The sequence below is a fragment of the Bos indicus x Bos taurus genome, chromosome X (assembly GCF_003369695.1).
Source record: "Bos indicus x Bos taurus breed Angus x Brahman F1 hybrid chromosome X, Bos_hybrid_MaternalHap_v2.0, whole genome shotgun sequence".
Classification (NCBI taxonomy): Eukaryota; Metazoa; Chordata; class Mammalia; order Artiodactyla; family Bovidae; genus Bos; species Bos indicus x Bos taurus.
Window position 1 is genome coordinate 21,728,468 of NC_040105.1, and position 23,144 is coordinate 21,751,611.

A 23,144-nucleotide genomic window follows, 5' to 3' on the forward strand; every position below is an offset into this window, starting at 1 on the left:
CACCCCCTTCTCCTTTTGCCTTCCATCTTGCCAAGTATCAGGGTCTTTTTCAATGAGTCGACTCTTCGCATCAGGTGGCCAAAGTACTGGAGCTTCAGCTTCAGTCCTTCCAGTTAATATTCAGGGTTGATTTCCTTTAGGATTGACTGGTTTGATCTTGCTGTCCAAGGGACTCTCAAGAGTCTTCTCCAGCATCACAATTCAAAAGCAGCAATGTTCAGTGCTCAGCCTTCTTTATGGATCAACTCTCACATCCATACTTGACTACTAGAAACACCATAGCTTTGACTATACAGACCTTTGTTGGCAAAGTGATGTGATGTCACAGATTTGCCATTTAACCACAAGTAAGTTGCATTTTTCTATCTTTATATGTGAACACAAGTATTATACATACATTTTGAATTTTCTTTGGGCCATTTAGATATAATGCCACTGATCCATCTGCATCACATGGGCCACCACTGGGCTGGAATCCAGCCCTGCATTTAGCACAAAAGCTGCTGACCCAGCGGCCCCGGCACCTGCTACTCCACAGCCTCGGTGGGTGGTCTCTCAGCTGGCCTCGATTCTTCTACTACTATTACTGTAACTTTGTCCCAAGGTGTGACACAGGTGATAAGATTGTGAAGGCATTCTCTAGTATCACTGGTCTTTTTTCCCCCCACTGAAACAACTGCTTTAAATCTTGATTTTGACACAGCAATTTTTCTTAGGAGATATGATCACAGAATAGAGCATGCCACATTTGTCTCTTCAGAGAAGCTTAGATCACACTGTACGGTAGAGAAGCTTCCTCCAAAGCATTAAAGTTATCCAAACAGAACTACTCTGATTAAGTAACAGATAAATTGCATTGAGAGTCAGCCTTGTTTTGTTGTTTTTTGGCCATGCTGTGCAGCATGTGGGATCTTGGTACCTTGATTAGGGATGGAACCTGTGCCCGTTACAGTAGAGGCATGGAATCTTAACCACTGGTCTGCCAGGGAAGTCCCCAAGAGTCAGTCTTATTATAAGAAAAAAAAAAGGTTATAAGAAACAGAATAAAAAGTGTAACTGTAAATAGAGAATATTAACTCAGGATTAAAAAAAAACAGAGTACAAATGCACTGAGGTAAGGAAACAAGCCAAAAAGGAAAGATACAAAATTGTACTCTGAAAAGTATAAAGTGAAGTTAAAGTGTTAGTCGCTCAGTCATGTCCAACTCTTTGTGACCCCATGGACTTTAGCCTACCAGGCTCCTCTGTCCATGGGATTTTCCAGGCGAGAATACTGGAGTGGGTTGCTCCACATGCTGTGGAGCAACTTTCCATGCCTCCCACTGGCAGTCAAGAACTGGAAGATCTATACAAGCTGGGAGGCAATGGCATAAAACAAGGAGTCATGGTCATTGTTTTCTTTTGTATGTCTTCTCATTATGGTCAGGCAACTATTACTTACAAGTTTTGTTCCTTGGGCTGGCGATGGAAGCATGATCTCTCAGCTCCAGAGCCACTCTTCTTTTTTTATTTAAAAAAAATGTTATTTACCTATTTTTGACTGCATTGGGTATTAGCTGTGGCGTGCAGGCTCTTCATGGTGCTCAGGCTTCTCTCTAGTTGTGTTGGGCAGGCTCCAGAGCACATGGACTCTATAGCTGTGGCTCACAGGCTTAGTTGCTCCACAGCATGTGGGATCTTAGTTCCCTGAACAGGGATCGAACCTATGTCCCCTAGAGTCATTCTTCTTAATGAAACCTTTGGAGACTGCCAGCTGATGCTAAGACGAGTGGGTGGTTTTCCTACACACACACACACACACACACACACACACACACACACACACACACACACACACACACACACACACACCATGCACATACATACATGTACACTCAGACACATACCACATATACACACAGGGAAAGGACATCAGGTACACTTAAACTGTCACTCAAACAATATCAGGGGAAAAAAGGACAATTTTTTTTAACTTAGATCTTTAATTATGTACATAAATAGCAACATGAGAACGAGGAGTTCTAAGGCCTATACATTCTCTCTAGGTGGAAGCATTTCAGATTAGTCCACTTGGAGTATGGCATCACCCAAGATAACGGAGAGGCCTAGGACAGTTTTGCCAGAAGAAGAATGCCAATTTACTACATTCAGTACTGACTTCTCTGCCATTTTTCTGTAGAAATACTGGTTTACCATATGGAGTTTCCAATGTTTACCTATAACTAAAAGAAAAAGAAAAACATAAATGTAGTGTCCTCCCAGAAAAACAGCTCTAAGAGTTTGCATTTTTAAAATTTCTTAGGTTTAAATAGAGAAAGTCACATCAAATACATATATTACCATTATATGACATCACAATGAGCTGGTGAAAACTGTAATTATTCCCATTTTATAAATGAGTACACTAAAACCAGAAAGGATTTTGGTTTATCTTTTATTTCCAACACTATATGCAGATTCTCAACTGGCTGTATATCTGAGATAAATTAACCAGATGGATGGGTGAATAAATGAAAAGTAACTGCTTAAATGGCACAGCACACACTACATTCCTCCCCTTCTGAAAATCAAACAACTATATTTCCATCCATCTGCTGGGGGAGACCATGATGATATCACAGCAAGTCCAACACATACCTTTCCTCACATCACCACCCCATCATTCTTTTCTGGAATGAAACACACATCAAATCCAAAGATACATCAAATCCAAAGATACAGCAAAGACAAGCCACCTCTTCTTCAGATTGCCTTTCTCCTAATATGTAATGAATCTACTTATAAAAATTTTAGAGGCCAGTGACTATTTCCTTGATCTTTTAAAATAAAACAAAACATTTTTAAACATGTAAACTACTAGCTTACCTTTTCTATCTCAGTTTATTAATCTGTTTTGAACTTCTCTAAGAATTCAATAGATTTACTGCATTGTTAAAAAAAAAAACTTCAAACTGCCAACAATCTATATTAATAATGTTTTAATAGATTATGGCAGTCCATACTAGGAAATTATTAAGCAGCTAAAGGAGGAATAAGTGCCAACAGGGAAAGATGTACACAATATATTAAGTGACCAAAAAAAGGCAAGTTAATGTATAAAATAGATAACTAATGAGAACCTACTGTATAGCACAGAGAACTCTACTCAATGCTCTGTGGTGACCTCCAGGCAAGAATACTGGAGTGGGTTGCCATTCCCTTCTCCAGATCTTCCTGACCCAGGGATCAAACCTGGGTCTCCTGCACTGCAGGCAGATTTTTACCATCTGAGCTACCAGGGAAGTCCTGTCCTGATTCACTATGTTGTATAGCAGAAACTAAGGCAACACTGTAGAGCAACTATATTCCAATAAAAATTAATTTCAAAAAAGCATGTTAATTCATTCAGCATAGCTAAACATAGCAGTGTCTGCAAAGTATTCTTATCAAAAAATTGGACCTAAATCTGATTAAGCCTTCAAATCCAACAGCCAGTTTATGAGAAATGCAGAGAGGAGAGGAACCAAGAGATAAAACAGAATGACACTAAATGGATACACTCAGCCACAGGCAGAACATGGGAAATTTCTAAAAGACAAATACGCCTAGTTTTTCAACAAATAAATGGTAATAGAAAAATGAGGGAGAAGGAACTATTACAGCTTAAGAGGGACTTAAAATATCTGAAAACATAGTTTATATCTTTGTAAAAAAAAAAATGAAAGACACTTAAGAGACTCATCAGTCAAATGCAATGGGCAGATCTTGTTATGATCCTGACTCAACCAAAACAACTGTAAAAAGTTATTAATGAGACAATCAGGGAAATCTGCATACTCTGAATATTAAATGGTATTAAGGAATTAGTGTTAATTTCTCTAGATGTGATAATAAAATTGCAGTATGTGCCTGCATGGAACTTTTGGTGTACTTGCAAAACAGTACAAGGAATATGATCTCATTCTATCAAAAACCCAAAAGCATATTTGGATGTGTGTGTGTGAGAAAAAAGTTTGGAATGATATACAAACTATTAACAGAAATTACCTCTGGGAAAGGATTGGAAGACAAAACAAGCTTTCAAAACATTTATCTAAAAACAATTCTTTACAGCAAATATGCATCATTTTATAATTAAAAACTACATTTCCAATAAACAACTTAAAAAAACGAAATCAAGGTTGTATATACAATAAGCTGAACTCTGGCATGGAACATTTTTGAAAAAATGAAATGAATATGTACACAGTTTCCCTATATTCTGTGACTCATTGTCCCTAGAGAGAAATATAATACTATCCAGTGTCAAATCTCTGACGAACATGTGCGACTTCCTGGCAGCTTACCCCCTAGTCACCCAGATGCACATCTGGCCCCACTCCCCAGAGATGCCAATTGTGGGGTGGGGCTTAAGCCTCTGCTTTTCAACAATCTCCCAGGTAATCTGTATCACAAAATGTGAGAAATGCTGATTTAGGGTTTCTATGTGAAGGGCTGGGATGTGAAAGAGGATCTGAATTTATTTTCTGTGACCGCTAAAGCAAGATCAGACCACTGTGTAGGAGTTATAAGGAGACATATTTTTGCTTAGTATAAGAAACAGCTTCCTAAAAATTAGAACTGTCCAAAGATGGTTGCCCCATAGGGTGCTTTTCCTATCAGTGGAGGTAAAAACTAGGAACACACAGGGCTACAGAGAATTTCTCTTGAGGCTGGGGGTTATACCAAATACTTCTTTAAAATTCTAAGATTATATGACTCTCTGGGTCTCCAAAAATACTGGGACAACGTGAGAAAGAAAAACCTCAAACCCAGAGCTTTCATGAATTTTAAAACAGTAGCCATGACTTGCGATAAATGTAACACTGACTTTTTTAAAATAAATTTCTATTATAAAAGAAAATTCATATTCATTGCAAAAATTTAAAAATACATAGTTATATAGAAGAAAAAGTATAAAAATCATCATAATCTTACTATCTTAAGATACATACTTAAATTTTTTTTATTTTCTGGTAATTATCCTCTCTAAAAATGTATTAGACTAGCTTCTTTTTTTCATTTGATAATTGTGCATATGTGTGTGTGCTAAGTCAATTCAGTCATGTTCAGCTCTTTGCAACCCTATGGACTGTAGCCCCATAGGCTCCTCTGTCCATGGGATTTCCAGGGAAGAATACTGGAGTGGGTTGCCATTTCCTCCTCCAGGGGATCTTCCCAACCCAGGGTCTGAACCCACGTCTCCTGCATCTTCTGCATTGGCAGGTGTATTCTTTACCACCGAGCCACCTGGGAAGCCCAGCCTCAAGTTACTCAATCTTTAAGGAAAGAAAATTACACCTGTGAATTCCCTATGTCACTTATTCTATATAATCTCGAGCGTCTCTACCAAAGTCATGCATTCAGCAAATGTTTATTGAATGATTATTAGGTGAATACAAGTGTGCTGACTATAGTGAAATGCTGTCTGAAAAAAATAAGCTTAAGAAATGATTGTCTGAAATAGGTTTGTAGACAAATCACAACTGTCGAGTTCTAGCTTGTCTAAAAAACCCAGGTACTTCTCAGAACAAACACAATTAAAGAAGTCATAGCACTTAGGCCCAAAAATTAAAGATGAAATAAAATATCATCCTGGCCCTTACGCTTCCGCCACACAAAGTTTAAATGCCTATAATTAATTAATTAAAGACAAGTCATTTCAATTGGTGCTAATAATGCTAAAAATAACCATAAAGTTTTTTTGTTCTTTACCTGTTTAAAATGGGAAGAGCATGGAGTATTCTACTTATTTCCAGGTGAGTTCTTCACATTTCCTGACTTGTAAGACAGAAAGTAAGAATATTAATGCGGTTTGAAAAGAAATAGTAAAACTTCTAAAGAAATAGTGCACTGTTTCAAAGTGCACATCTTCCTAATTGAATATTATCTGATGCAAAGTGACCCATGTCTCCATAAGCTACAGGTATTACTAGGGCTCCCTGAGGGCCCTGTTGTAGAAACTGACTCGGGCCCAGAGGACAGGAGGAAATAAAACTCCATTAATCCTCACTACACAGACTTGGCCAACAGCTGATTCAATAAAACATCCAATCAACAGTGAAAAGATTTCTTCACTACTTTATGTTATCGTCCTTGTTAAGGAAGGTTACTGAATCACTTTGCTATATACCTGAAACTAAAACAATATTGTAAATCAACTAAACTGCGGTAAAATTTAGAGGAAAAAAAAGAATAGTCACTATGATTGGAACATTAAAAAAAAAAAAAAGGTTTTACACATATGGTAATACTTCCTGTAGGTCCTCTACTCTGTATATCATTCACTGTAGGGGTCAAATCACAAAACATGTTTATTCTGAAAGAGGTTATAATCAGACCACACCCATCCTGCCTAGCTGTCATCTGAGAACATATAATTAGGTCATGTCATCCATGAGAAGTGATGAAGGAAAGGTTCTAGAGGGAAAAATTCATGGGCTACATGTTTAAGACCTTACTTTCTTTCTCGTATGTTCTTAAGACTGTAATTCTGAAAACACATTAATAAGACCTGATGTACGTCAAGGAACTGAGCTCCCATGAGTGGCAATCTGAAAAACACTAGGCTGCATTTGGGTGAAAATGGGGCTGTGATTCTGTGGGCGACTTGGTGCAGGTTCTCCTAGGGGCCTTCTCTCAGAGTTACCCATGAGTGAAGGAGGGGGAAAGTGAAAAAGCAGGAACAAACGCCTAACCCTATAATTTCAGAGCATAGTTTCTAGGCAACGTCAGGCTTACTGTAGGGGCTAAGAACCTGTCTCTAAGCACAGTGATCATACATTCCGGTTTGCTCAAGTTATCCATACTGGTTTATACCCGCTGTTTCAGTATAATTAATAAGTGTCCCCTTTCACTCTCAAGGGTATCCTGTCTTGGATGACAAATTATATGACCACTGTATCTACAGACCACAACCACTTGATGATGGAGTTCTGGGGAATAAAGCAAGATGTATTGCTTGGTGGATCATCATACAATATCCAGGTCCACTTGCTGCTCTGAATCTACAGGACTCAGTACCTCTGTGTCTTACTCTATTCCTCCAGAGCCTCTTTCTCACACAGTCACGCACACACCAGAGGCCTTCTTGCTGTTGCTCTTCCAACTTGCCAAGCTCCTTCCTGGGATAAGACCTTTACAAAACAAATCCTTTGACCTAGACTGGTCACTCCCAATTTTTACCTGGCTAAATGCTATTGGTCCTTCAGATCAAGGCTTTCTTCTGCCCTCTGCCCTTCTATTCAGATGAGAATCTTTATTCACATTCATAGCACCCATGCACTTCCTGATTTGTGGAATTCTTTCATTCATGTTTGAATCCTTCACTAATGTATGTTTCACAAGTGCACAATATCCCTTGGACCTCTTAGCACAGAGCATTCAAACATTTGTTGAATAAACAAATGGAATGAGGTAGAACCTAGAAATCTGATGAGTGTTTAAAAAAAGTTGGGGCATGTAATTAATGAAGAGATAAAAACAAGCTTCTGAAGATAAGTGAGATAAGCATGTCCAACAATTGGGTGTGTCATAAAAATCATGTGGTTCTCTACCTAGTTAAATGTATTTCAGGTCTGAATTATCTTAACATAATGCTTGCCAAGTACTTTCAGTGACATCTTATATATTCTACTATGGGTATTTGCCAGCAACTCGATCTCAAAAATATAAACTGCTAAGTTCATAAGCTTTTTAATCTTTTGGACATTAAGAAAATGAGCACATAAAAACATTATTCTGGTTGAAGAAAACTACTCTGTTGCTAAGAAATTTTTCTTGTTTGATTACATACTACTTATAGTATAATAAAACATGACAGTCAAATATCTCACTAATGAAATAGTGAGCCCATCCACGCTATTACAAATCAGATCTCTCTTGGCAGAAATCATCATGATTTCAGCAAAAACAATATTCTGACTTCAAAAGACAGTTTGTGACTTAGCACAAGCCAGAAATCAATTTTTTTGCATCTCCAGACAGTTTTATTTAAAATATTTTACAATGTAACCATTTTCCTTATAATCTAATTTTAATACATATTGGGTTTCACTGTTCTTTTTAAGTGATTAATGCATTTTAACCCAACACATCTAAAAAATATTATACTATTATTGCAACATGTAATCAATATAACATCAATCAATATTAAAATCCTGAGATAGTTTACAATCTTTTTAATTTGGACCATGTCTTCTAAATTTGGTGTGAATTTGCCCTTATAGCACACCTCAGTGCGGATCAGCTACACTTCATGTAGTCCATAGCTGGTGTCTGCCATATTAACTGCTATGGGCTACAGGAATTAATCAAAATATTTATTTCTAATTAATATGTACTGCCATATGAAGGGGTATTTGTAGCTAAACCTTTAAGGTATAGTAACCCACTGAAATGTCTGAGCCCTTCACTAGCTGAATCATTTTGATCAATTACTTCTCCAAAATGCAGTTTCCTCAGTTATAACATGGGGATAATAATAGCTGGCTTAAAATTCAATGTTCAAAAAACTAAGATCATGGCATCTGGTCACATCACTTCATGGCGAATAGATGGAGGAAAAATGGAAACAGTGGCAGACTTTATTTTCTTGGGCTCCAAAATCACTGCAGAGAGTGACTGCAGCCATAAAATTAAAAGATGCTTGCTTCTTGGAAGAAAAGCTATGACAAACCTAGAGAGCATATTAAAAGCAGAGACATGACTTTGCTAACAAAGGTCCATAGAATCAAAGTTATGGTTTTTCCAGAAATAATGTATGGATATGAGAGTTGGACCATTAAGAATGCTGAGTGCCAAAGAATTGATGGTTTTGAACTGTGGTGTTGGAGAAGACTCTTGAGAGTCCCTTGGCCAGCAAGGTGATCAAACCAGTCAATCCTAAGGGAAATCAATCCTGAATACTCATTGCAAGGATGGATGCTGAAGCCGAAGCTCCAATACGTTGGCCACCTGATGCAGAGCTGACTCAATGGAAAAGACCCTGATGCTGGGAAAGATTGAAGGCAAAAGGAGGAGGAGATGACACAGGATGAGATGGTTGGATGGCATCACCATTTCATTGGACATGAGTTTGAGGAAACTCTGGAAGATGGTGAAGGACAGGGAAGCCTGGCGTGCTGCAGTCCATGGGGTCACAAAGAGTCGAACATGACTGAGTGACTGAACAAATAATAGAACCTGCTTCACAGACTCTTCCTGAGCAAAGAGTTTAGCACCCAGGGCCAAGCTCCCAGCAAGTACTCCATAAATGTCCCATATCCTATGTGGTAGGTCACTTAACTTTTTCAATGAGGAAATAAAAGGTAAGGAAAAATGACCTGTCAAAACCCCAATGAAATTCCAGTTCACTGGGTGTGGTAGGCAGAATAATGGCCCCCCAGAGGTGTTTGCATCCTAATGCTGGAACCTGTGACTGTGCTACTGTACATGGCAAAGGAGAATTACAGTGGCACTGGAGTTAAGGTTGCAAACCAGCTGACCTTACGATAGGGAGATTATCTTGGATTATCTAGGTTGGCCCAATTGAATCACATGGGTTCCTACAGCGTAAGAGAACAGAAGACAGGGTCAAAGAAATAGGACATGAACAGGGCTCAACTGCAGAGGCTGGCTTTGAAGACGGAGGATGAGGGCTGGGAGACGAGGAATGCTGCAGCCTCTAGAGGCTGAGAACTGCCCTTAGCTGACAGCCAGCAAAGCAGACCTTGACCCTATAACCGCCAAGAAACTGAATTCTGTCAACAACCTGAATGAGCAGGAAGTGGATTCTCCCCTGGAACCTCCAGAAAGGACTCAAGGACAACTTAATTTAGCACCGGACGTCTAACCTACAGAGTCTAAGAAAATAGATTTGCATTCATCTCAGTCAGTAACGTTGTGGTCATTTGTTACGGCAGCAAATAGCAAACTAAAACAGATACAAGGACTTTTGACTAATGAGTATAAGCTCTATGGCTCCATTTTCCATCAGGAGATGTTGCCTTCTCCCGTGCAGATGTCACATGACATCTATCATGGCTACCATGTCTAAAGTTGGTCCATTTTCTCTGCTTCTGACATGGATAAACCCACTGAATCATCGAAACAACCCCCATTTACCAGAGCACCAGAACAATTTCCCAAGGTTCCCTGGTGGCTCAGCTGGTAAAGAGTCCACCTGCAATGCAGGAGACCTGGGTTTGATGCCTCAGTTGGGACAATCCCCTGGAGAAGGGAAAGGCTACCCACTCTGGTCTTCTGGCCTGGAGAATTCCATGGACTGTATAGTCCACAGGGTCGCAAAGAGTCGGACTCAACTGAGCCACTTTCACTCACTCAAGGATTCTAAGAGGTGGGGGTGCGGGGGGAACTGGAGAAGAGCCTGGCGTGTCCACTATGGAGTCTACTCTCTTGGCTACCAGGTCACGCGGCATCGTGCCTTGTCTACGTTTTCTGATACCAAAAGTGTATGTCTTTCAAAAAAAGGAGAGACCTTTTCTTTCAGGATTTCTTATTTTTTATTTTGCTAAGTAATATTGTTTTTAAAGAACAAAAGAAAACTCATTACCTAGTACCTTTATTTCTTAGCATTTTAATAACAAAAACTAGAATGGGCAGAAATTCAGAATAAATTTAGCTTTACGGAAAACCCACTATATTGTCCTTATTTTTATTTTATTGTGGTAAGAACACTTAATATGAGATCTGCTCTCCTGACAAATTTTAAAGTGTACAATATTGTAATGCTAACTATAGGCACTATGCTGTACAGCAGATCTCTAGAATTATCCATCTTGTATAACTGAAATTTTATACCCATTAAATAGCAACTCCCCATTTTCCCCTCACCCCCTGCTTCTATAAATCTGACTGTTTTAGATACTTCATGTAAGTGAACTCAAACAGTATTTCTCCTGTGACTGCCTTATTTCAGAGATGATCATTTTAAAATCATATCACTTACAGCTAAACTTGAGTGTGTTTAGAAAGCTGAGGAATTTTGAATGGAGGAAGAGAAAACAGGATTTACTCAGGATGGTGGCCACTGTTTCCCTTTTATTTTCCTGCTGAGCTAGCAAAGGCTTGAATACAACTATTAAAAGCTCAGCATTAGAAATTCTGCTCAGTTTTCACATTAGTAACAGGTTTATATTTCTTTATATTTTCCTGCCCTTCAAAGAAGTATTAAGTTCTTGGCTTTTAGTTATTGTTGGTCTTTAGCAGTCATTTTAAAATTCTTTGATAGTAAATTGTCACAAGTTTTTAAAACCTACTGAAAATTAAACATGACTTTTACTGAAACACATTGCTGTGTTTGGTTAATTTAGAAGACAATTCCAAAAGGGCCATCTGTGACCCTGGGGCCTGCCACCCACCACGGGCCTCCATCTCTGAAACTCAGACTTTGGGCTGGGACTATTCTGAAGGGGTTTCAGATTAGCAATGAACAATCAATGAATAGTTTCCTGCTTTTATTAAGTGCCTAGAGTCAAAGAGTGAAAACTGTAATGGAAACGATCTATGAATCAACTATATTAAGAACTCCTGATCATTATCAAAAGGCATCAAAACTGAAAAGACTAGCCTCAAACCGGGAGAAGACATCTGCAAACACGTGACCACAATATTAATATCTAGGATAAAACGAAGCCTTTTACATCAATCATTAAGAAAGGAACTAATGACCCACATAAAAAATGCCAAAAGACATGAACAGGCATTTCAAGAAGAAACCAATAAACATGTGAAAAGATGTTCAACCTCATTCGTAATCAAAGGAATGTACACCAAAACAACAAAGAGAAATTCTGAGACCACTGTGACATGGCAGCCAGAAAACTATTGCAGAGTTCTTGCATCACATCAGAAGGACACAGAGCCAGCTTCTACCAGCCAAAATGAGCAACCTGAACTCCAACAAGGATAAGAATTACAAAGCATTCAAACCCAAATATGTTTAAATTGACAAATTCAAAATGATTGTTAAAAAAAAAAAAAAAAAACTAGTTGGAGACATTCTGAGGATGTGAGGGAACAAATTTATTATTCTGAAAGCCAGACAAATCCAAGAGAAAAAGCTCAGCATTTATCTTGTCTTTCCTATAACTAACTAACTAGTTTATGAGCGGAAAGAGTTCTTTATTCACGTGCTCTAGCTATCACGTGAAAATGAAATGACAGAAATAGAATATCACCATTTTCCAACTCCCAGTAAATCAGTGAGTCTAGGCATTGATCCTCAACAGCCACTAACACCAAACTGGTAAAGTGAAGCAAAAACATAGGTGCCTGCACAGACCTATGGCCTTGCCAACTGGACCAGCACAAACTTGATTAGGCAGCCTGTGGACCCAGCAGCCAATCTTCAGGAAATGTAGAGAAGAGAGGAACACTTTCAACTGCACCTAGGTGTGTAATCAGTAAAACCCAAACTGTTGGAAACTACAGGTCCAACGTGCCAGGTTCTTTTAACAGATACAGTGTAAGGAAAATAAGAGGATGGAAGGAGAAACTGTAGATTAAAAGTGACTTAGAAGGGGAAAAAAGCCTTAAAAGAAATATCAAGTCAGAAATAATAGTGGGCAAGACTAAAGAGACAGGGATAGATACTTAGGTGACAAAGCTATTAATAGTTGAAAGAAAGTACATTATTGGGGCAACTAAGGAAATCTGACTGTGGACTGCATATTAGATAATGTCTATGTAAACAAAGAAATGTCAACTTTCCTGAGCATGATAATGGTATTGTGATTCTATCAGTAAATGACCATATTCTTTGGAAATACACACTGAATTAGATATGGGTAGAAAGCGCCATATCTATAAGTTTCAAATGGTTCAGAAAAATAAAATACACATGTGTGAGTGCCCAAGCATGTGTAAAACAACAGACAAAGCAAATGTAGCAAAATGGTAACTGGTGAATCTAAGTGAAGGGTATATTCATTATACTATTCCTGCAACTGTTTTGCAGTTCTGAATTTTTTTTTTTCAAAACAAAAACTGGGGAACAAAACAAAGCCACACATACACACACACCACAGTGAAAAACTACTTCAAAAGCACCAGACTGGCAAAAATAGAAAACTTGTCATCTAGTAAAATTGATGTGCAGACCCTATGAACTAGGAATCTCAGCCTAGAAAGACTCTTAATTAAAAAAAAAAAAAAAAGACTCTTAATAAACCATGACACATGTACAAAAATATGCTCACAGCTGTGTGTGCAACAATATACTGAAAACCATCCAACTAGCCATCATCATGGGATTTCCCCATAAAGAAATATTCTATAGCAGTATAAATTAATAAACTACGGCCATACACAGCCCATAAACATAATGCTTAGGGAACAAAACAACTTGCAAAATAATACACAGAGTAAGACTCCATCTAGACAAACTATATATTTATTTACAAGTATATCTGATATAGTTACGTTAAAAGGCAAAAAACAGGCAAGCTGAACCACAGTGTTTAGGTTAAACTACAAGAAAAGTTTAAAGAAGAACAAAGGAATAAAAACTTCAAAATTCTGGATAGTGGTTCTCTCTGGGTAGACAGAGGGGCACAGGAAGAAGTTGAAAGACACTGGTAATTTCCTATTTTTAAAGATGGATGGTTGGTTGGTATATGAATGGTCATTGTATTGTTGGATTTTAAACTGTAAATAAACATATACACAGTTATTGTACATATATTTTATATATTCTTTTATCTCAAAAAAGGAAAAAACCCTGACCCACTATGATGACAATATTTCTGGACACACCCATCTTTGCTTCACAGTTCTGCCAAAGCAAAGAATTCATTTTAGCTGAAGCAGATTAATTCCTCTTCACCAACCAATCACAGAACTGAAAGATCACCTCATTCAAATTTCAGTGGTAGAAGACTCACTGCAAATATTTAGAATTAACTCCTAAAAGGGAAAAGGGATGTGGTGGACCAAAAAATGCCACAGACTTCCTTAGGGTTTTTGAGAGCAATACAGCTCCATGGGAAATAATTAAGAACTGAACCACCATTCATACCACTTAAAATTTCAGGGCTCCGTTTTAAACACAATGGCCACAAATTTCTTTTGACTATTTACAACCAAAAGTATGTATATCTGTTACATGATTGTAGTACAAACAATTATGAATCAGACTGCACTGAATTTGAGACTGGTAATTAAAGCCTGACTTGAAAACCAATTTCTAAACATGCTAAGAAACAAACAAAAATCTCCTCCACAAAGTGTTCCCCAATTCCTTTCAAAGAGTTCCTGAGCTCCAAAAGATTCCTGTTTCAGGGTAGCTTAAATCTTTACTCTCAGTAGTAAAGAAAAAACAAACAAAAAATACTGAAACCCACAAAGTCCAACAAGGCAGGGGGCAGGGAAATCAATAAAAAACAAAAGCATTTCACTATCAAAAATAATTCCCCAAATCTAAGTACATCAAATCTTGAATTAATAGGGCCTTCTGATATTTTTCACTTAGAACTTGTGCTAAATGTTTAAGTTGTCAATATCCATTTTATTAGCTTCTAGTCACGACAGATAGCTGTCAGGAGAACTGTGCTTGAGAGTAAATGAGTGGAACTCTCAGTGATGCTCAAGAGGGCAAGGGCACAGACAGGAGACCAGAGAAGATATATAGACCAACCTCAGACTAATTAGGCATCTTTACTACCTCACTCCCCATATCCAGCGTTTTCAAACAGCCATAAAGTGCTGGCCTGTTCAGCTTGCATTCCAACCACAGTCCAGTTGGTGAGCACGTGTCTGCCTGACACCACAGTGAACGCTCAGACTCCCAGGGGACAACCCCCCCTCACCATGGCTTTTGTGTGCATTAGTTCTGTACTGACACCACAGCGAGCACGCAGAACTGAGGTGGAGTTTCATTTTCCACATTTCTTTCTAAGGCTGTGTGTGTATAGCTTTCCTGACAGTCTACTTCCTTTCTCATATTAAACTCAGTGTGGACTTAAGGAATTTTTTTAACAGGAAAGAGAGCTTCCAAAGAAAATGTCAGAGAAATGAAAATAAAACTATGAGTGTTTAGTCTTTAAGATGGATTGCCAAAGGGCACTTGATATTAATATACAACTTCCTACTCAAGAGCTAGCTGGTTTTAAACAGGCTCAATAGAGGTTAATTCCTTTAGAAATCACCAGTACAAAACCTAGTCTTAAGATTTCACTGGAAGAGTATTTATGTAACTAATGAGAAGGGCTTATAATTTATTCTACAATGTTACTTTCAAGTTCCAGTTCAAATTCCTGGACTTTGAGAAAGGTATTTATATTTTTTTAAAAGAGTACTTTGATTTGAGATGACCAGAATCAAGTGTTCTATGATAAGGTATGTTAATAATAAGAACCCTAATTCTTCCTCATTGAGCTGTGCCTCTGAGTGCTCAGAGAAGACATGATGCCTTGTTCTACACTTACTCTTCCTTATCAGAGCAGAGAGAACGTTCCAGCAAACATGGGCAACATTTATCAGCTAAGTGGCTGTGAGAAGAGACAAAAAAATAGCATGTCCTTATAATTCCACAACCTCTTCCCCTCTGATGCTCGCCTACGACTCAGTAGAGTGGCCTGTAACTGGTGGCTGGGCCCCCATATGCCCCTAACTGGGCCCAGAGGCTAGGGGATGAACAGATACAGTACTGATAAAGCAAAGAATGGAGCCTATGATGAGTGAAACAGCAAGAGGAGAAGTCTCGGCTATTCATCTTCTGCTGGGAACATACCCTGTTTCCATCTATTCTAGTTTTGATAAAACTTTCAGATAATATGCAACACTCTGAACAAATTGTAAATCCACAGAGCGGAAATTATGGTCTAAGACTGAAGTGGAATGCATTCTATGATCCCTTCTTATATTCAGCCCGGCTAAAAACAATCAAATGCATAGAAGTTCTATTGCTCCTCCAATAAAGGCCACCCGAGAAGAATCTGAGCCACAGGCATAAGGAAATACAAACACAAAAAGCAGGAGCAAGCAACAGGGTTATTAAGAATTTTATAAAACCTGAGAGAAACCACACATTTAAACTGAAAGGAAGATAATGAAAAAGATCTTTCTCACCTTTTGAAAGTTCTCCTTCCACAAATCTTCTACGACAATGTATCCTCGTAAACCCCAGTCATACAATTTCTCTCCACTGACCTTGAAATAAAATATAAAAGATCCATTGCTATTTCATATCTGAAGTGGTAAGGAAGAGAATTTATTGCTTTCTTTTGTCCCATTTCCAAAACAAGTGTATTTAAGCAGACAACTACCACAGGAATCTTGATTGAACATACCCATTAAAACTATATAATGTAAGCAAATAAAAGATAGCAAGAATGATGGGGTAAGAAGAAAAAATAGTTTGCCCATGTATAGCTACTGTTTAAAATAATGTGCCATAAATTATAGGTGTATATTTCAACCTTTCACAATTTCAAGGGAAAAAATGCTGATATGAGAAATTCCTAAAAAATCAGATAAGAAAGAAGGCTTCTACCTATCACATCTAGCATGTAACAGCCAACCAAGTCTGAAACTCAAGATGAAAATCATTCATTCATTTTAGGGGCTAGGTAAAAAAACAAGTGAGCCCAGTAAAGACGGTCAGTCTTCCTAGATCCCTCAAAACATAAAAGTCTTTGAGTTTCTATAGGACTTTTGCTGTCTGCTCCAAAATCCTTTCTACAACATGCAGAAAGGTAGGGTCCAGGGTCAGAGAACATTTTGGGGTAAGTGAGCTCCCTACCTTAAAAGGTGCTGATCCACCTTTGGCCTGCTGACTTCAATTACTGGAAACTTTTTAAAAAAATATTGAGCTTTCTTAAAAAGAAACTTCCAATAATTTGCATTCATTGGTCCTATTTATGACAATATTGATTAGTCTTCTACATGAAACTACTTTGATTTTTTGAAAGCAGTTATTATTCTCTTCCGAATTTTTATAATCTCTATATACCATTTGTCTCTATATACCATTTTACTTTACCAAGCACATTCACATGATTTATCTCTATTCTATATAACAATCCTATATGGTAAGTAGGCAAAGATTATTAGGATATATTCAGAGGCCAAATGACTCATCCAAGGTCACAATGCTAGTAAATCCAGCCTTTGGCTGCAACATACTGGTTTCTTACAAGTTATATTCTTCCAGTTGTGCCAACTGTTCTTAAAATATGATATGATGTGATTCTCAGACTCATTGGTAGATGTAACAAGCATTTACTATCAGTATGGCACTGTTCTCAGTGTTTTAAATTTCTGAGAGAAAAATAATATTCACCCATCACTTTCAGAGTTTTCTGACAATATTTCAAACACTACTGAACAGAAAACAAAACTTTAAAAGTGATTATTCACCCATCACTTTCAGAGTTTTCTGACAATATTTCAAACACTACTGAACAGAAAACAAAACTTTAAAAGTGATTAAGTGGCTTGTCCAAGGTCATGGCATTCATTAGGAGGGAAAAAAAGAGGAAGTAGAAAAGAAACTGTGAAATAGGAACTAATTCTCTTTTGATCACTGATGTTTGTTTTGTTTTATTGTGCAAAATACACATAATATAAAATTTACCATTTTAACCACTTCTAGGTGTACAATTCGGTGGTAATTACATTCACAATGTTATGTGACCATCACCACCACTATTTTCAGAACTTTTTCATCATTCCAAACAGATCACTAATGTTTTATATCTAGTGAAAACAGTTAATTGCTTTGTTCTGGCTTACTCTAGGTACAAAAAAAAAGACAAAACTCTTTCCCACTGACTTTAAAAATAAATTAGAATACAACTCAGATTTGTAGGCTACTATCTTGGTTGTGAATACAAAAAATTCTTTTGCAATGCATGCTGTGGCATGGAAGATTAAAAAAAAGACCTCTACTCAGAGGGCTACTACATATGCTTCTCAACCACCAGCCAATTTACTATTTAAACCATAACAGACTGAGATGATGTTTGATTATTTTTGTGATCTAGGGCAGGCAGACATGATTCACTGTTCCAGAGCTGGGACTGAAGCAGACAGAGGATCAGTAACTGCCTCCAGGACTGCTATAAACAACGCCAAACCCATGTTATAAAGATTGTACTGGTATTTGCCACCAAAGCCAACAATTTCCCACAGCTGGATCCACTGGGCTCCCACCTACAACTGGAGCACCATCCAGGAATCTAGACTTGATGATATTGTAAGGACTCCAGGGGGCACAGTGTCTGGATGGACTGGCTCAGAGCTTCAGGAACTAGTTCTGGTGATGGCACTGCTCTTCTTCCTAGAAACCAGTCTCAGTGTGATATGGCAGTTCTAGCAAATGAATCCCCATCTCCAAAAGCTACCTAGGATCTCAAAACTTTAAGTCGGCCTCGTTCTTGCCAGTTTTCCAAGGGATTTCATGTGTACAGTCCCTCCGAGTCCAGACACCACTGCCCTGAGGGAGTCTAGTCTTTATCAGTGGTTCTCAAATATTATGGGCTTGCAAAAACCCTACAGAGGGCCTGCTAAAACACAGACTGCTGGCCCTAACTCTCAGTGTCTAAGTCAACAGGTCTGGGTTGGGGCCTGAAAACCTGCATTTCTAATAAGTTCCCAGGTGATCCTGATCCCACTGATCCAGGGACTACAGTCTGAGAACTGCTGGTCTAGCTGTTATGGACTGAACTGTGTCCCCCAAAACTCATGTGTTGAAGCCCTAACCCACAATGTGACTGTTTGGAGAAAGGGCCTTTAAAGAGGTAATTAAGGTCAAGTGAAGTCATAAGGGTGGAGCTCTAATCCACTGGTGTCATTATAAGACAAGGATGACACATCAGGAAAGTGTGTATACAGTGACAAGGCTACACGAGGACACGGAGAAGGTGGCCATCTGCAAGTCAAGGAGAGAGGCCTCAGGAGAAACCAACCCTGCTCACACCTTGCTCTTGGGCTTCCAGCCTTCAGAACTGTGAGAAAATAAATTTCCATTATTTAAGCCTCACAGGCTTGGTATTTTGTCATGGCAGCTTGAGCTGATGAAGGCATCAGCTGTACTCGTGTCTCGGCCACTATGTTCTACCTGCCAGGATGCCATCAAGCTGAGGCCTCAAGGGTAAGAAAGGATCAGCCAACTGACAGCCCTAAAAAGGGCATTCCCAACAGAGCGAACTGCACTCCCTGAAGTCCCCAGCAAGGAAAGTGAGGCTGGCACCAGACGAGGGGGAAGGCGCAGAGGGCCAGAGCACAAGGCCCATGCCTACAATGCCAGGGAAGGCAGGCTATGACCAGGTACGCCCAACCTGAGAATGATCTGTAAACACCATCTCTGGAATTTGAGTCTCTAGGCTTCCATGTAATTATGCAAAAAAGGTATATTAAATTTTCTTTGATTAATACTCAAATTAGCTTGTCTTCTCTGAATACTGACATTGAAAGGAGGGCCAGAACTGAGGAGAAAACCATTTAAATTTGCTGCAAAACCATTTAAATCTATATGTGCAAAGAAATTTTACTCTGGTATTATAAAGTCTGCAAAATAAAATTAAATGAAGCAGTAAACCCATACATACACGAGCAAGAACAAGGGACATGCAAGCTTACTGATATAACTTACCTGGACAAATACAATGGCTTGTTGTGGATAATAAAGAGAGGCAGCAAATCCCATGAAACCAGGTGGATATACCAGCTTCTTTATCTTTGAACCTATTAAATAAAAGGTTGTGGACACCATCAGAAGATTTATTATCTCTATCATCACAGTTTGCCTTATACATCTAACACTGTGTAAGACTCCTTCACACCATGCCAGTGCCAAATTGCTGTGGTTAGGGCATCTCTCCAGACAAAATCTTAAAAGGGGCACAAGGTACCTCTACAGAAATGCCATGGATTTGCTGCTGAGAGCCAAGACAGCTGGTGTAACAGCATGTGTGTGTTAGTGGAGAGAGTCCAGCCTCGCTCAGGTGGGCATTGTCACCACTCTCCTTTAAGGTCAGTTCCCTTTCAGCTCACCCAGAGAGAGAACCTGCTTCTCAACAAGTCCCATCTATATGTAAAAAGTTCTTATTAGAGTTTCAATCGCCTTGCTCTTAAATATGACTGTACAACAGAGGAAAGGTGAAGAAAGCTCACAACATAAAAGAGGACATCAAGACAAGAAAGACAGAAAAATGACCAAAGGAAAAATAAAACCAAATCAAACTTGTTGTTAGGTATCATCAATAAATTTAAGGAGCTACTGCATTAAAAGAAAAATGAGCTTTGTGAAACACAGCAGAAAAGAGCTCTTGGAAATGACCAAAGTAAAATAATTCAAAAGAAGAAAATAATCAAGAATACATAAGAGGAATCTGATAGGGGCTCCCCAGAGGGCTGAGTGGTAAAGAATCTGCCTGCCAGTGCAGGAGACGCAAGTTCGATCCCTGGGTTGGGAAGATCCCCTGGAGAAGGAAATGGCAATCCACTCCAATATTCTTTCCTGGGAAATCCCATGGACAGAGGAGCCTGGTGGGATACAGTCCATGGGATTGCGAAGAGTTGGACACAGCTGAGCAACTGAGCGCTGTGCACAGAGAAAGCTGATAGGCAGCTGCTCTTGAGTTTCTAGCTCCAACTGGTGCACACAATGACCTGGGGGTCCTAGAAGTTCTGGAAGGAAGTACAATCCCCTGCTTCCCTGCCTGTTTCCACCCCCACACTTCCCAAGAAGCCAGTGATGTAGACTGCAACTGTCAGCATGGCCAGAGGGAGCCTCCAGAAGGCAACAACAAAGGGCAACAACCACCTGCCCTCCTTGAGTGGCCTGGCTGGGCCTACTTCCTCTGAATAATCATCCATTCATCTCTCTTCCAGAGAGATACCTCTTGTCCTCACCACAGTCCTGGCCACCCTCATCACCATTATCTGCCAAATGCCCAAGAAACCTATCCGTATGATCCAGCAATCCCTCTTCCGGGTGTATATCCAAAGGAAACAAAGTCAGTAACCTGAAATACCTCATGTTCATTGCAGCATTATTCACAATAGTGAATGAAAACAAACTAAATGTCTGGAGTGGAGGAATGGATAAAGAAACTATGGTATACATTTGCAATGGAATATTATTAAGCCTTTAAAAATAAGGACATTCTACCATGTGCAAAAATATGGATGAACCTAGAGGACATTATGCTAAGTGAAATAATTCAGACAGAGAAAGAAAAAAACAGCACATGATTTCACTGATATGTAGAAGCTAAAAAAGTCAAATATACAGAAGCAAAGAGTAGAAGGGTGGCTATCAAGAGTAGGGAGGTGGGAGAAATGTGGAGATATTGATCAAAGGATACAAAGATGCAGTTATGTAGGATGAGTAAGTCTAGAGATCTAATGTGCAGTATGAGAACTACAGTTAATAATACTGAACCCTGGACATTTACTGAGAGGAGATTTCAGATGCTCTCATCACAAAAAAGGTAACTATGTGAGAAGATATATTAATTAGCTCCACTTCAGTAATCATTTCACTATTTATACACATATGTTGTTGCTGCTGCTGTTCAGTCGCCCAGCTGTGTCAGACTCTTTGCTACCCCATGGACTGCAACACACCAGGCCACTCTGTCCCTCACCATCTTCTGAAATTTGCCCAAGTTCATGTCCATTGCATTGGTGATGCCATGCAGCCATCTCATCCTCTGACACCCTCTTCTCCTTCTGCCCTCAATCTTTTCCAGCATCAGGTACTTTTCCAATGAGTCAGCTGTTCTCATCAGATGACCAAAATACTGGAGTTTCAACTTTAGCATCAGTCCTTCCAGCAAGTATTCAGGGTTGATTTCCCTTAAGATTGACTGGTTTGATCTCCTTGCTGTCCAAGGGACTCTCAGGAATCTTCTCCAGCATCACAGTTCGAAGGTGTCAATTCTTCAGTGCTCTGTCTTCTTTACAGTCCAGCTCTCACAACCGTACATGACCACTGGGAAGACCATAGCCTCCACTATACGGACTTTGTCAGTAATGTCTCTGCTTTTCAGCACACTGTCTAGGTATGTCATAGCTTTCCTGCCAAGAAGCAACCGTCTTCTGATTTCATGGCTGCAGTCACCATCCATAGTGATTTTGGAGCCCAGGAGGAAATCTGTCACTACTTCCACCTTTCCCCCCTCTATCTGCCATGAAGTAATGGGGCCAGATGCCATGATCTTAGTTTTTTTAAATACTTAGTTTTAAGCTGGCTCTTTCACTCTCCTCCTTCACCCTTATCAAGAGGTTCTTTAGTTCCTCTTTGCTTTCTGCCATTAGAGTGGGATCATCCACATATCTGAGGCTGTTGATGTTTCTCCCACCTATCTTGATTCCAGGCTGTAACTCATCCAGCCTGGCATTTCTCATAATGTGCTCAGTGTATAAACAAATAGGGTGACAGCAGACAGCCCTGTCATATACATATACACATATCAAAACATCACTTTGTATACCTTAAATACATATATATTTTTATTATAATTTTTCTACTTTAAGTACAACATACTCTATAATAATTAATATTACTTTACAAAATGGGGAGGGGGGAAATTATGCTTGAAAGGATAAACAATTGCCTAGCATTTTAGAGATATTTACTATCAAAATAAAAGTCCTAATTATAAATGAAACCTGTCTATTGAGTTGTCAAGCCTTGGTTAATTTGTATACAAGCAATTCATACAACTGTGTGTACTTAAGAAAAAAAACTGAATTTCTTTATTAAAAAATAAAATAAAATTATATTAAGATAAATACAATGTTTGAAAAAAGAAAGAAAAGAAATCCTACCAGGACAGACTTAGCCCATCATACTGCTGCCAGCATCTACCTAAAGGGGCCTGCAAATCACTCTGACCACCCTCCCACTCATTTTGCTTAGGAACCCCCACCCAGGCTCCTATATCCCAGCACCCATGGGAAAAGATCTATTGTACAGTATGTGTGTATGTGTACTTTTCTGGAAAAGAATTAAGGTTTTAAAGTATTTTAATACAACTAGAGCTCTCTCAGGAAAAGGGAGAGGGGAACATCTAAACAAACAAGCAAATAAAGACAAAGGCAAAGGCCCCACAGCAGCAGATGTCCTTCTGTTGCTGATCTGCTCAGGGGAGCACAGTTCCTGGTCATCCTCAGGA

The 23,144-nt window shown here is 38.9% G+C and overlaps 1 protein-coding gene across 1 annotated transcript in view; it reads right to left on the bottom strand.

Moving 5' to 3' along the window:
- Positions 1-1,962: 1,962 nt before the first annotated feature.
- Positions 1,963-23,144, bottom strand: part of APOO (apolipoprotein O) — a 53,607-nt gene continuing 32,425 nt past the window's right edge. The window contains exons 6-9 of the mRNA XM_027533997.1: positions 19,613-19,704; positions 16,087-16,167; positions 5,734-5,799; positions 1,963-2,222 (exon numbers count right to left, since the gene is read on the bottom strand). Coding sequence (XP_027389798.1) covers positions 5,764-5,799; positions 16,087-16,167; positions 19,613-19,704 — 209 coding nt within the window. The 3' untranslated portion in view covers positions 1,963-2,222; positions 5,734-5,763. The remainder of the gene's footprint in view (positions 2,223-5,733; positions 5,800-16,086; positions 16,168-19,612; positions 19,705-23,144) is intronic.